Source organism: Electrona antarctica (assembly GCF_951216825.1).
Source record: "Electrona antarctica genome assembly, chromosome: 6".
NCBI classification, from domain to species: Eukaryota; Metazoa; Chordata; class Actinopteri; order Myctophiformes; family Myctophidae; genus Electrona; species Electrona antarctica.
This window is the reverse complement of record NC_136811.1, coordinates 23,568,015-23,582,175: the sequence shown is the minus strand read 5'-3', so window position 1 is coordinate 23,582,175 and position 14,161 is coordinate 23,568,015. Positions and strand designations below refer to the sequence as shown.

The 14,161-nt window shown below is 41.5% G+C and overlaps 1 protein-coding gene across 1 annotated transcript in view; it reads right to left on the bottom strand.

The window, feature by feature from the left end:
• The window catches only part of LOC306924820 (eukaryotic translation initiation factor 3 subunit H), a 61,619-nt gene that overhangs the window by 18,545 nt on the left and 28,913 nt on the right, over positions 1-14,161 (bottom strand). Inside the window, exons 3-5 of the mRNA XM_079503472.1 lie at positions 10,597-10,764; positions 3,957-4,056; positions 1,837-1,986 (exon numbers count right to left, since the gene is read on the bottom strand). Coding sequence (XP_079359598.1) covers positions 1,837-1,986; positions 3,957-4,056; positions 10,597-10,764 — 418 coding nt within the window. The remainder of the gene's footprint in view (positions 1-1,836; positions 1,987-3,956; positions 4,057-10,596; positions 10,765-14,161) is intronic.

The window sequence follows — 14,161 nt, the reverse complement described above, 5'->3', positions numbered from 1 at the left end:
GGAAATTCTTGGCCGAAACCGAATACCGAATATAGGAAACAGTTGGCCCAAAACCGAATACCGAATATCCAAATATTAATATTATATATATCTTTACCTACAATTGCTGTCATGGCCCTACGTTAAAGCTACCTTATTTAAGGCAAAATAAATGGTTATGGCAAAACTTAACTTATCATGGGTCCATAAAACATTTATTCAGCTCTTTTGAATGCATTAATTGCATACACTATTCAGTGATATATTTTCTGCCTATTCGGGCCAAACCGAATAGGCCGAAAGTGCATTTTTAGCCATTTTCTGCCGAATATTTTCTGCGGCCGAATATTCGGTGCATCAATAGGATTAATCATAGGCAAAATTACAATTAACTTAGATATATCCTATTTAGGTGTAGCTTGCAACAAGACCCATTCTATTTTGTAAGCATGAAAAAATATATATTAAGTGTACTTGTGTAAAGGTATCGTAAATGTATCATGATACATATATGTTAAAGTTTTTCTTTTTAAATAGATTTTATCCCACGATTTTGCAACCAATTTTTTCACCCAGTGTCAATTATGTAATGTAATCCTTGGCGCTACACTTACTCTGCCAATCTGGGGGGCAGCAGACTGACCTCATGCTTCCTTCTATGCATGAGGAGTCCAAGGGTCGCGCGCCATGGTACCAAAACCTAATGTTCTCACGACACGGAAGACAGTTGACTGGCCCATAGGCTACCCGCTGCTATTATTATATCACAACATAATGTTATATCATTGACCTAAATGGCGTTATATCAACAATGATAGTATGATTTTTTTTTAAAGGTTAGGTTAGTCTTTTTATAAATGACTTTTGGACATGTGGAAAACGTTAGTTAAACATGCAGAGTGATGCATTAGCCTAATTTACCTTTTGAATTTTTTTACCTAATTTATTTTGCGTTTAAAAGAAATCGTGAAAAATCGTACTGGGAACCTAATATCATGATTCGAATTGTGTCGCGAGTTGAGTGAATCCTTACATGGCTACTCATAACTTACTAAAATTATTGAATGCACATTACTACAAAAATAATTGTATGCCATAAACAGTGTTTAGTATCTGCCTTGGCCCTGCTATTTATATTGAATGGATGATATGACTGTTGACGGGAGATATGTAGATAAAATAAATATGTCGATATTTTGTTTTTCTTGTTTGATCTCCTTTCATCCCCTCTTCTTCCCCTTCTCTCTTTCTAAAATAATGACACGATGGGAACAATGCACACAAAATAATTTCACCCACTACTTCACTTCTGTAAACTTGTGACATGACAATAAAGCTCATTCTGAGTCGAGGCAAACGAAAGGTGACATGGCCCCCTACAGTTTCTGAAGACATGGGACCCCAGACACCAGTGGCTGAACCAGTTCATGTGTTTGCCACAATGTCCCAGGTTTAACCCTGGCTTGTGGACCCTGTGTCCACCATTCTGTTCTGTCCTGTCTTATCTGTCCTGTCCCTAAATACTAATAATACATACAAATTGTACTTTAAAAACCTCAACTTTTAAAGTTTGGTTGGTGACTTCATTCCCCCACAGGTCAGGAACTGTGTTGTCTGTAGGCAGATAATTGCCTGGCCACATGAGACTAGCTAGAATTGTTTTCAATGTATTTGCCACTGTTGTACTGCAGATTTGCCCTGAAGATAGTGTGTAAGTGTTGTTCTGTTTGTTGTTACTGTTGTTTATGAGACCGAAGACAAATTTCCACATTGTGGACAATAAGTGTAACTAACTAATTAACTAACTATGCGGTAGCATCTACTCTACACCCACTGTTGCATGAACTACGGTCTGACCTGCTGGAGAGGTTGAGCAGCTCGTGCTTGTCAGCGACCGTCGACTTCTCCTCCAGCTCCCACATGAGAACGTTGATGAGATGGGAGTTCTTGATCACGATGGGCACCTCCTCGAACATGTGCTCAAATCCAATGTTGGCCTTCTTGAGGCTTATGGAGGGAGGAAAAGGAAGGGAAAGAGGGAGATGAGGGATAATGAGTAGAGAAAAGATTAAAAGAAGATACAAAAGGTTAGGATTTGTACCATGTTCAGAAACCTTAAACAAGATAAACAAGATTTACATTGGGAGCAAGGATTACATAAATACAACATTTGCATTTAATCCACAAAGGACAGTCCAACCAAGAATGAACTTAATTGCCTTGGTGAACAAGTCTGCTTCAATAGCCAAAATAAATATATTCATTTAGTCCCATTAAGTGGGCAAATCAGCACTTGGTCACGTTCTCTCAAACTCCCTGCCTATTTCAGCTTGCTCTATCCGACATGGTGCTGTTAATACATTACAAAATATATTTCCAAGTTTGTTTAATGTCATGTGAATCCAATAACACTGAATGACTGCCTTATTTACCCCACCACTTGAGGTTTACAGTTCATAGTGCATGAACTTAAATATTGTATAGCTCTAATGTTGGCTTGTTACTGTAGATACATTGTGCTTGTTATGGGGTCAATAGGCTCATTGCATTCATCTGTTGGGTGCACTGCGCTAGAATAGAACAGGTTTATGACTGTCGTATGCATTACCAATGGAAATAGTCTGCCAAACTGATCAGTTGCTCCTTGTTGGTCATTTTGCAAGATGTTGTTTTAAATTAAAAATAAACTGTCTGGTGAAGCAAACTTTAAGATGACAGGTAGCTTCTACAGAAATGGAAATATTGCCTTCGGTGTGGGTGTGGATTGGCTTATAGGACCAAATCAATATGGATAACATAGTGGGCTATAAAGATCCTCTATAATGATAAAGTTACCGTTGGTCATACTCATCTAATTTCTTTCAAATTTTGCCCATGAATTATGAGCTTCAAAGTGCCAATAAAGTATTATAGTCGACAGGTCAGGGAGAAGGTAGTATGAGGACAGTATGGCCTAGACCCTAGACTGAAAAATCCCTCAACCCTAGTGGGGACAGCAGGGCCCTGCCGGATAAAGCCATAGGTGAAGTGGACTCCCCAGGACGGCTAATTTGACACTGCAGATTGTCTGTTTGAGTGCAGGCTATTCAACGCTGCTTCCATAGACCTGTGCATGTGGAGGAGAGTTCAAAGCGATGGTTCCACCACTAATCTCTCTCCCTTTCATAAAAAAGAAAAAAGTATCTGTAGGCTTATGCAACATCAAATACATTCAAATGAAAGAGACAGCCTTCTCTGACGTATTCATGTAAAAAAAGAAAAAGAAAAGAAAAGAAAAACCTGGGGCACTTTTTAAGTTTTATGACTGGGGGGGGACAGATTTCCTGTTCGTCCTGGAAATACTGGAATGGAGACAAGTTCAGTGTTGCATAGCGATAATGTCCCTACCTACCCCCACTATATCACAGGCCTATTGGGAACACTGACAGCTACAGACTGGCCCTATAATAACTCATAGGCACTAATGGAAAGCTGCAGAAATTAGTAGGATTGACTACAGGGCAGGCCAAACACCCTGGGTCAATAATCGAGCGGTTGGCTATGGCGATACAGGTAAGAGAAGAGAGAGAGGAAGTAGATATGATACCAAGGGGGCAACAATAGTTTTCTATATCAGGGGGTGGTAAAATTTAGTCAATACTTTTTGCTCATTTGTCAAAAAAAGAAAAAGCAGGTAAATATGTGTGTGTGTGTGTGTGTGTGTGTGTGTGTGTGTGTGTGTGTACGTGCTTGGACTAATCTGAGCCATTTAGAAAATGGCCCTCATTACAGACATTTTTTGTTGCCATTTAAAAGCAATTAGGCTAAGCCTTGGGGTCAGAAACTGCATAAACGTGGTACATTTGTTTATTAGACAGGCAAGGGTGATCTGATAAATCAGCCACTAACTGGCAGCCCTAGTGTGTCTATATTATGTACATTTGTTTGTGTATATCTTACCTATATCCCCCCCACACACACACACACACGCAACTCACCCCTCAGGTGTAAAGTCCTTCTCCTTGCAGATTTCCATAAGTTTAGGGGTCAGCCTGTAGGCCTTGAGGGACAGGGAGCCCTGGGCAGTTTTGATAGGGTCTAGGATGGACAGACAGAAAGACAAAGTGGTTAACAAAAAATAAAATAATGTGCCAACCCAATGTTCTGGGCCATGGGATAATCCCTAATGTTTGCTTTTTAATTAGTTTCTTTCACCACTTTGTTCTTACAATTGCAGTTAAGGTTGCCTTACTATAGTACTACACTGGAGAGCATATTTCCATCATGAAAAGTAAAATATATAAATGCCTCTGTGGAAAAGGTTTTCCTTTTTTCCCGCTATGACTATTATTGAGTGGTGCAAACCACTCCAACAACTGGCTTTGTACCCGTGTACCCGTGTTTGTTCGTACCAAAAAAACGAGCATGGTTGGTATGGTTAGTGTGTGACGTCACTGCACCACTCAGTTCACACGGGTGTGATTTTTTTATATGTATATAGCTAGAATAGTTCAGCCATTGGTTGTACAGTACAGTAGTATACTATTCTAAATGTCCCCGATTAATTATGAAGACCTTCCTGCTCTACTGCGTCTTTCCAAGGAAACATGTTTTCATGTTATGTCACCTTCCACAAATTATATATGCTCCAGCACTGCTGCTCTGTTGATCAATACACGATAATAGAGAGGAGACCTTGCTTTCCGTCTCTACTTCAATCAGATCTCTTGCTGATGTAGAATTGGTATTTCCATTTGGCAGGCCAGGTTATTTTATTTTCTGGCGTTTTCCCAATAGCAAAAGGTAAGCAACATGTATACGTAGGGTTATTGCGGTTTCCTCATATGGGGGGATTCACAGTTAAAACCTAATCATATAAAGCTGTTGAACAACGCTCTTGTATAATTTCAAGGACTACGTTTAATTTCCAAACTGAAATAATTTCATAATTAAAACATGCGAAGGCAATGAAAAGAAGTCATTAAACAAGACAGCTACTGTAGGAAAAAGAGGCAGTGTGATGAACGCTCAGGGGCAGCTAATGGATATTACATGTTAGCAGCACTATATAGCCTTCAAGTGGAACGTCTTGAACTGTTCACCCCTCATAAGAAAGCTGCTATCATACGTGCTAAACCTACTTAACCAATTAGTTTAACAAGCTACCCGGCTAATTCACAGCTGTCAGAGAAGAAAGTATTAGCTTGCTGGTGGACGATTTGATTGATTCATTCATATGTATCAAATGACCAGCAAGCATCGAACGTAAGCGGGGGGCAGATAATGTCAATGCCTCTGAAGCGCTTTGATCCATTACGCGTTTCATTATTGATTGACATTAACAGAGGCTCTCGTTAAAAATGAGGGAGGACTGCCTCCCTTGCCGACTGGATGAATGATGGGCAGAGCGGCTGGCTGCCTGGGTGGTGAGAACAGATCACAGGAGTTCATAACTCAGCAGGGTAACATGCATTCATCTGGGCCCATCATGGAAGTGTAGTATTAAAGCGCATGACATATTTTTGGGGGAGGGGCAACAGTCCAGGGGAAGTTCTTTCACTACCAACCAGGAATTTAGATTATCTTAGGGGATGCATGATTTACGATGGCTTCAGCCTGATCACTCTCAAAGCCCCATTTACTATGTGGTGCCCGTTGGGTATGGGTACGGGCAGGGCTCGACGCTTAGCATTTTTCCAAGTAGCACATGTGCGACTAAGTTGAAAAATCTAGTAGCACACAAATTATTTTAGGAGCACGATGAAAAGTTATCAAATAATGTGTTTTTGAGGGGCGCCAGCCCCTCCCTCCTATATACAGCTGTAGTCCCCACACGTCTCAATATCTGCCATTGACAATGAAAGGAGAAATTAGGTCAAAATTCCGCTAAATATGATGTAAATTAAACATCAAAACATTAAACGCCATTGACATTGAAAGGACAATGAATGTCATATGTAAACGAGAAAATCAGCTAACCAATCACAGGCATTCTGATTGGCCAATATTAGATGATTCATGATGATGTATGATGATAAGAGCGCCCTCACTTCACACAGGTGTGATTTTTCTTTAATACAGTGATATGAGGTAGGGGGCGGGCAATATGAAAAAATATTATTATCACAATATCTTTCAGAAATGATCACAATATTGATATTCATCTGGATTTGTTTGTTTTTATATAATCTATATAATCATTTTGTTTTTATGCTGATAGTCTATTAGTTTTTTATGCAAATAGATAGAGGGATAGATGGATAGATAGATGGATAATCAATTCATTTTATGTTGCTCATGTATGGATGGATGGACAGACAGACAGACAGACTTTCTATCCGTTTTTATCTTGCTGTTCTATCGTGTGAGATTCGGTGCAGGGCACCGCAGACTACTCGATGGTACTATTAGTATTGTAACATTCTCCTTGGCTTTGACTGCTTCAGTTCAGACCATCGTACATAGGCTATACACCTCGGCGTGGTGGAAGGAGGTAGTGGGGGGATCTTTGCCTTTTTTCCGTCGCTCGTTATGCAGGCTACTGACTAATATGTACCCAGCCAAGTCGGTCATTCGTATTATCATTTGCGCTGCGCACAAGATTTTGTAAGCGAGGTGCTGAGTGATGGTTGTTTTGGTAGAATCCGTGCACACGTGCACTCTTTGCGTGCACGGCCGCACGCTGTTTCACCCACGCTTGGTTAAAAGTTATCGAGTGATGTTTGAACATTAAACTTTCCAAATAACTTTAGTATTCAACGTGTCGGGGTCCTAGCAACTCCTGTGCTATCATGCTATCCTGCAGCTCCGCTGCTGACAGGGAAGAGAAGTACTGAGCAGCAACACATGGAGGGGCGGGGCGGTGGGAGCAAAAGGGACAGATCTTCAAATGAACGCCGCATTGAGTCTCGACACGTTGTTAGCTTGTAGATCTGCTCTTTTTGGCGAACGACACCGCCGTACTATATAAATATAAATGTAGGTATAGAACCGCGACTATAGACTGTGCACTTGCTGTAGAGCCTTGTCTTTATCACGATTGAACGGTCAAATTCTGTAGTCGCACGGGTGCTACAAAGTGAATTTGACAACTCGCACGGTGATATTTTAACTCGCAAATGCGAGTACCTAGTCGCACTGTCGAGCCCTGGGTACGGGCTTACTCCAAAACGATGCATGCCGGGAACAATGCAAGTTGGGAATGCTTGGCCACCACGTTATGCAATACCCATTGTTAAGAGTCCCTGACCACCCGTCTGTATGTCCCTATAGTGTCACAGTCTCCAGATATGTGCATAAAAGGGACAAGAAGAGACAGAAATCTCGATAAAGTGGCATAATAGAGTCTCAAACAAAGCCAACTCGGATCGTGACAAATCATGACAACAAACAATTTTTTGGGCCGAACAAATAATTAGAAAGAAGAAAAAAGACACTGTTGTTTTTCTTCTTTGTAATTATTTTGTTCGGGCCAAAATATTGTTTGTAGTCATGATTTGTCACGATCAGAGTTGGCTTTGTTCGAGGCTTTAAATAAATACTTTTTGAAATGTCTATGGGAAAAATGCATGGGGAATTATTTCCTGGGCCTGTCGTCATCATGAATGGGGGCGGGACTGCAACGCTCTATTATGCCTCTTTATGGAGATCTCCGTCTCTTCTTGTCCCTTTTATGCACATATCTGGAGATCCCCGATCAGATGTCACATGTTGCCTTTCAATCATTTAAAGGCAACACAACAGACTACACTAGAGTGACATACATTAGGATATTTGCTATTATGATATGGCATAAGTGTTATATAAAAATATAAAGATCGGATCGGGAAAGATCGGTATCGCTATGTTTCTAAATCAAATGATCGGAATCGGATCGGGAGCCAAAAAACATGATCGGGACATCCCTAGTTTAGGTGTAAAACAGGAACTTTTGTAATGCACCGACTGGCCGTCATCTTGAATTAGATTCAGAACAGAGTGGAAGGCTAGCCTTGATGTCCCTGTATAGGGTCTCTATAATGAGAAATAGCCGTGTGTGGCGGATCATTGAGCTATGGGATTCACAAAGATGAATGAAATAATGATTCATTCTTTATTCATATTAGGGGCTCACTGATGTAATCACACACACATTACATTTGTTTGATGGGAAGTGATAGGGATTGGACTTTAACTACAGAATACATCTCCAGGATATGCTCTAGGAGTGACATGTCGTCTGTATGGTTTGGCTTTCATTTGTATGCCTCACAGTGCTCCATTCATTACTACAATTCCCAAGAGGTGGAGCTTCTACCATCAGGGCGTGCTCAGTTGTATTGCATACTGCCACTGATTAGAACGGGATTGGCTATTTTTACCTGCCTGCCATGTAATTATTGAATCAGGTGTGTTCTGTTGAAGGTATGCATAGATCAAAACATGCAGACATTTGTCACCAATCGGGAATTAAACATAAAACAAATGTGGTCAGTTGCTGCCACTCTTTGTAAATTGTATCAAGCGGACCAACAATTGTTACTTTAATAATAATAAAATAGTCTTTTTAGGTCAGTATTAAGTTCTATTTGTGGGCCCTGGGCTGTTAAGTCCTACGTGCATATTTTTGGATGTTTTTAACTGGCTTGACGAACACCAAGGAGGTACAATTCCCAGCAGTGCTATGCAGCGCATGTCAAACATGCATTAATGTGACATGCGCTTGATGTACCTTCCTTCTACCCATTGATCAAAGGAGACACTTGCACGATATATATATTAAAAGATTAAGCTAAATAAAGGAGTCGTGCTATAACTGGATGTTTGTTTTTCCCGTTAAAATACCTGAAATGTGCACTACTATTTACCTAGATCTGTCACATTGCTGACTCACTTGCCGGTATGAACCCAGGATGAAGATGATAGGACTTGTCAACAGCTGTCCTATTTATAGAAACCATAAGAATGTAGGACTTGAATTCTATTTGCATTTACTTAATCATAGTAGTAACTTTAATAGGGTATGCATAAGCCATGACTGACCCCTCCATCTCGGTCCTGCATTCTGCCCAATTTTCTGTAGCTTAACAGGCACTACCTGCCACTACTGCATAGTAGATACAAATCAGAATGGAAGAGAACAATATCCTAGATGAGAATCATATTATTTTTAATTTGGGGAACTAAAGTACTGATTTCATCAGCCCCCTTCCACTTTACATGGACCATCATCAGTGCTCATCACTGAATGACTGAATGTTTTGCTCTGACAGATGAAAATAAAGCCCCAGTTGTGCAGCCCACTGTTGTCATATACTCATACAAGTGTACGTCAATAAAACGGTTTCATATAATGATATCCAGACTGGCCCACAACTAGACCTGCCGTCTGGCAGGTCCCATGACTGTATCCAGACTGGCCCACAACTAGACCTGCCGTCTGGCAGGTCCCATGACTGCCAGATGGTTAGCTGACATGTGGCCATTGAAAGATACTTTTTGAATATGGGCCCAACTGGAGGGAACCAGCTGACAGTTCTATCAGAATTCACCATATAAACTTCTCTACAGCTTAATGCCTAGTCATAAACCCCTCTCTGCTAAGTCTTATTCTCAAGATACTTTATGAATATAATCCCTACATTTTGTCCATTCCTACTTTGTCATCATAGCTGAGCTTAAACTTGCCTGGAGGGGTGCTGGCTGGAAATGCAGGCCCTTGTGGCATCAAATTTTGGGGATCCATTATCGATGTGGTGTCGAGGCCGTTAGGACACCTTTCCAGTCCATGTGTCAATGTGCCTTTTTATTCTCAAATGGTCTTCGCAAAAATAACTCAAGTCAGTCATTTTTTTATCACTCCAACATGCCATCAGCCTAGGAACATTTGTGTTTACACCAGCTGACAAGCTACATGGAGGCACTTTGGATTACATGAAACCCTCATGTTGAGGACAGTGATTGGTCTATTCAGTTTAGAATACTGCCCCTCATTACAGACACCATGAAAACGTATTTAATTAGCTTGACACTGCGGAAGCAATAAATCAGGATGGATCTCTGCAGGCAAAGTTTTAACTAGACCGGCCCAGAATCACTGGCATGATGCCCAATTAGGCATTCTGTTTTCTGCTCCTCTCCAATTACTACTTGTAAAATATTAAACTCCTACTTTTACCAGATCTCATTACCGATTCATCTTTAGCACAAAGTGAAGTTTACATTTCCTTGTGGAGTCATGGCCAAGCATTTTTACAGGGGCTCAACTACCCTTTTTTCTCCACCAGGTTGAAAAAAGTGTGTAACACACACATGTATTAACCAAAAGTGCAAGCTCATCTAGGTCATTTGAATGAGGCTAGAATTTTGGGGCCATGTCATATGAAATGGAAATGCAACCATTTCCATTTCATATGACATGTCCCACTTTGAGTCTGATGAAGAGCATTAGCTCGAGTCGAAACATCACTGTCGATGTGCCAATAAATTGCACTTAAGGGAGCTACTGTCTGCAAACCTTCTTTCTTGTTTTATTACAGGTCCAACTTGTGCTCATTTTCCCCCCCATCTGGGAATACAAAGAGGTACGAGGGAATACAACTTATCACCAATTGTCATTGCTCAGACGTTGTCCTTTCCCGTCTATGCCTACTTACTTACCATAGATGAGTACTACAGATTCCTCAATGGCGTGCTGGTAACTGAACTGAGAGTCGAGCAGTGCCCGGCTGACGAAGGAGCCGTAGTAGGTGGACTGGTACCAGCCCACGTGCAGATGGTCTATGTTGACGTGGCGCAGAGAACGCATCATCTCCATCTGGTATTGTACTGGACAGCCAGAGAGAGAGCAAAAGAGAGGAGGGGACAGAACAGAGGAAAGACACATTTAAATTCAGTATTTCCTTAATTGTAATCATAAATGTAAACCCATATCTCATCATCTCCATCTGGAACTGGACACAATGTGTGAAGAGGGGGGCGGCTTACAGAGGACGAGAAGAGGTGTCAAAACAAACAAAGATTATATAAAGGCGAAAACAAAAAAAAGCTTTATTGCCATCTCTCCATACGCAGCCTGTGGGAGGCTTACAAGTAAATAAACCTACACCACCCAAAATCACGGATCGCACATCCATTCCATTCCAGGCTGACATTAAACACAGTCCCGGAGAGACACAAAGGCTGGATGGATACATCGACAGGCTCGAGCTGCCGGAGAGGAGGCGGGATTCGTTATGCATAGAAGCATTTCATTACGACAGACACATCTCGAGGACGCACAGCCAGAAATACAAACAGCCCTGGCTGCCTGGCTGTAAGTAACGACCAAGGCGAGCGCGCTGGAGAGATGCAGCATCCCCATGTAGGCTGGCACGAAGAGGTTGATAAATCAGAGTGTTATTGGGCAGCTGTGGCCCCCAGACCCCAGTCTGCAGAGCACATTCCTATCCTGCTAGGGCCGTTAACAAGAATAAACTGAAGGAGGAGGAGGAGAGAGCTGGGGAAAAACTGGAGAAACGGTTATGGTAAAAAAAAAAGAAAAAAAGGCAGGTGAGGTGAGGAAGGAACAGAAAAATCCTGAAGTGTAGATTTTACTCAGTTTAATTAAGAGAGGAAACAAGGGAACAAGAACACTGAACTCAGTCTCAGACTAGCATGATATTTCTCAGCCGTAGTGCTGCAGTAGGAACTGACTTCAGAGAGAATTTCTGTATGTCATTGGTGCAGTCATGCATGGCTTATTTGCTTTTCTTTTTGTTAGAGCAGCGATACAAACTCCTTTGTTCAGTGTTAAATTGACCCAAGGGGCCCCGACACAACAAGCGGGCCCGACTATTACAGACTATGAAATAATTGGGAGACGTCCGGTGTTAAAAGTTGCTCCTACACACACATCGCACAGACTACATCTGACAACAGTTCATGGTGATTTTCTGCAGCTGCCTGAGAGGAAATAAATCTAACCTACTGCACTATGGAAAATGCGGATGAAAATGGTCCATGACACAGATCATATATGGGCAGAAAATGATCGCTACAGGAGCAACCATTATCAACCATTATAAATAAAATAATTTCTGTCATGATCTGATCAATCGTGACATCCTTTTTTCCAGAAGTGCCTGTGAACTGAGTGTTTCTCGCTCCGTCACTCACTCGCACTCAAACTATCTCACCCTGCCTCAATCTCCTCTCTCCGTTTTCTGTCCAAATAATTTTTACGGTTTGCACTGGGGAAATGCGACGGAGCTCTCTCTCTCTTATCGACGCGTTCCACCACCGATTCAACATCTCAGTCGGTTGGCTGAACCATACAGACAACTCACTATCATCGACGGCTTGTACACATTGCACATTCTTCAACAGATTTCCGGCCCCATTTTTGGATGCCAATACAATTAAATCAATATCAGCATGCATGGTATGTCAGGGCCTTTACAGTTACAATTAACACAGGATTAGTATAACACTCACTGATGTAATTTACATGAGATTTTGATCGTCCCCTCACCACAAACTAAGCCAGAAATCTTGCTGTAGTTATGGACTTAATGACCTGAATTTCAACAGCTACATTAAGACAATTACAAACTCAGCTTTCCATCCCCTTGAGAATTTATAAAGGATTAAAGGATTAAATTGAAAAGAATTTGGAAAAACTTGTCCATGCAGACTCAAATATTGTAACAATGTCTCCGTCTTTACAGATCTCCCTAATAACAGCCCTCAGGCAGCTGCAGTTGATGAATGGTGTTGCTCGAGACGAGTCCTCACTAAGACCAATGAATGAATCATGTATGACAAATAATTGATTTCAAAATATAATGCATTTCAGGCTTTTTGGGACAAATTACATTTCTGATCTTCTGCCACGATCCATCAGGTCGTCTGGGACAGGTCAGCTTCAAATTAAGTTTTTATTATCTTGTACATACTCACAGATCTGCTACATCTCACAGTTCTGTTAAAAGCTGCCTTTCATTGAGACCTTTGATTAATTCTCGTTTTGTTTTATTTAAGCATATTATTTTCTATTATCTAGCCTTTCATAATTAAAAGAGTTCATTCAAAAAGCCCTTTCATAATATTTTTTTTGTATTATTTTTCTTAATACTATAAATGTTTTGTGTAAAGCCAGTACTGTAATTACCTTGTTGCTATGTGTAATATAAATAAAAGTTCCTCTCTAATCTATCAATATCACGTCCACCACACCTTGGGTTTCTCATGAGCCCCAGAAAAGAAATGCCGAGCATGAGCGAGTCCACCGATGGATGGAGCAGAAAGACCAGATTACCCACCCCACACACACAGATAAGATCTTGTTGCATTTTAACGTTGCCTGGACAAGTGTAGACAGGGATGGGAGGTAGACTTGAAGTCAAACTGAAGGGCTCCATTCACGGTCCCCTTCCCTCCTGTCAGCACATCTGGGCCTTCGATCTTGTCTTTTATTTAGTGACTGACACGCTTAGTGACACAAAAGAAGGAAGCGGAGGGAGGACGAGGAGAGGAGGACGAGCAAAGGAGACGGAAAGAGTGTAGAAAGAAAGAACAGAGAGAGGAGAGAGAGAAAGAAAGAAGGCGGGGGAAGTGTGGTGGGGAGAGGTTCTGCCGAGAGGCAGGCTAGGAACAAACTCCAGGTCACACAGACCACGTTGGTTCTGCCGAGAGGCAGGCTAGGAACAAACTCCAGGTCACACAGACCACGTTGGAGGCTCAGGTCCATCTCAAACAAAATGAGTGGGTGTCTTCCAGTCCACTCAACGTTCTCAGTGACTTGGTACCAACCCAAATACAACTTTACGTCCTGTGGAATCTGCCACCTCCTCGCCCAATACACAGTCTTTCTACACGATTAGCTATGTCAAATGAGTATACCGGTACGTTCTACCCGTCTTTCGATCTGAAACGATATTGACTGTTCAGACACGCAGACAGACCTGCAGGCATTCAGTGAGGCGAATGGCCTATTCACACCAACCACTATAACAATAATTATGTGCGCAGCCATCCACACTGATGAACGACGTTTTGTAACAGTGGCACCAAACACGCACTGTGCAGTCCAGCTCTGTTAGAGCCCACACGGAGGGGGAGAAAGAAAGGGGGTGCTGAAAGAAGCATATTGGATAATCTGACTATTATAAATGATAGAGGCGTGGTAGTTGTAGCCTACCTGAGGTAATGCCAGCTAGTTATAGGGTTAGTTATTCATAATAGT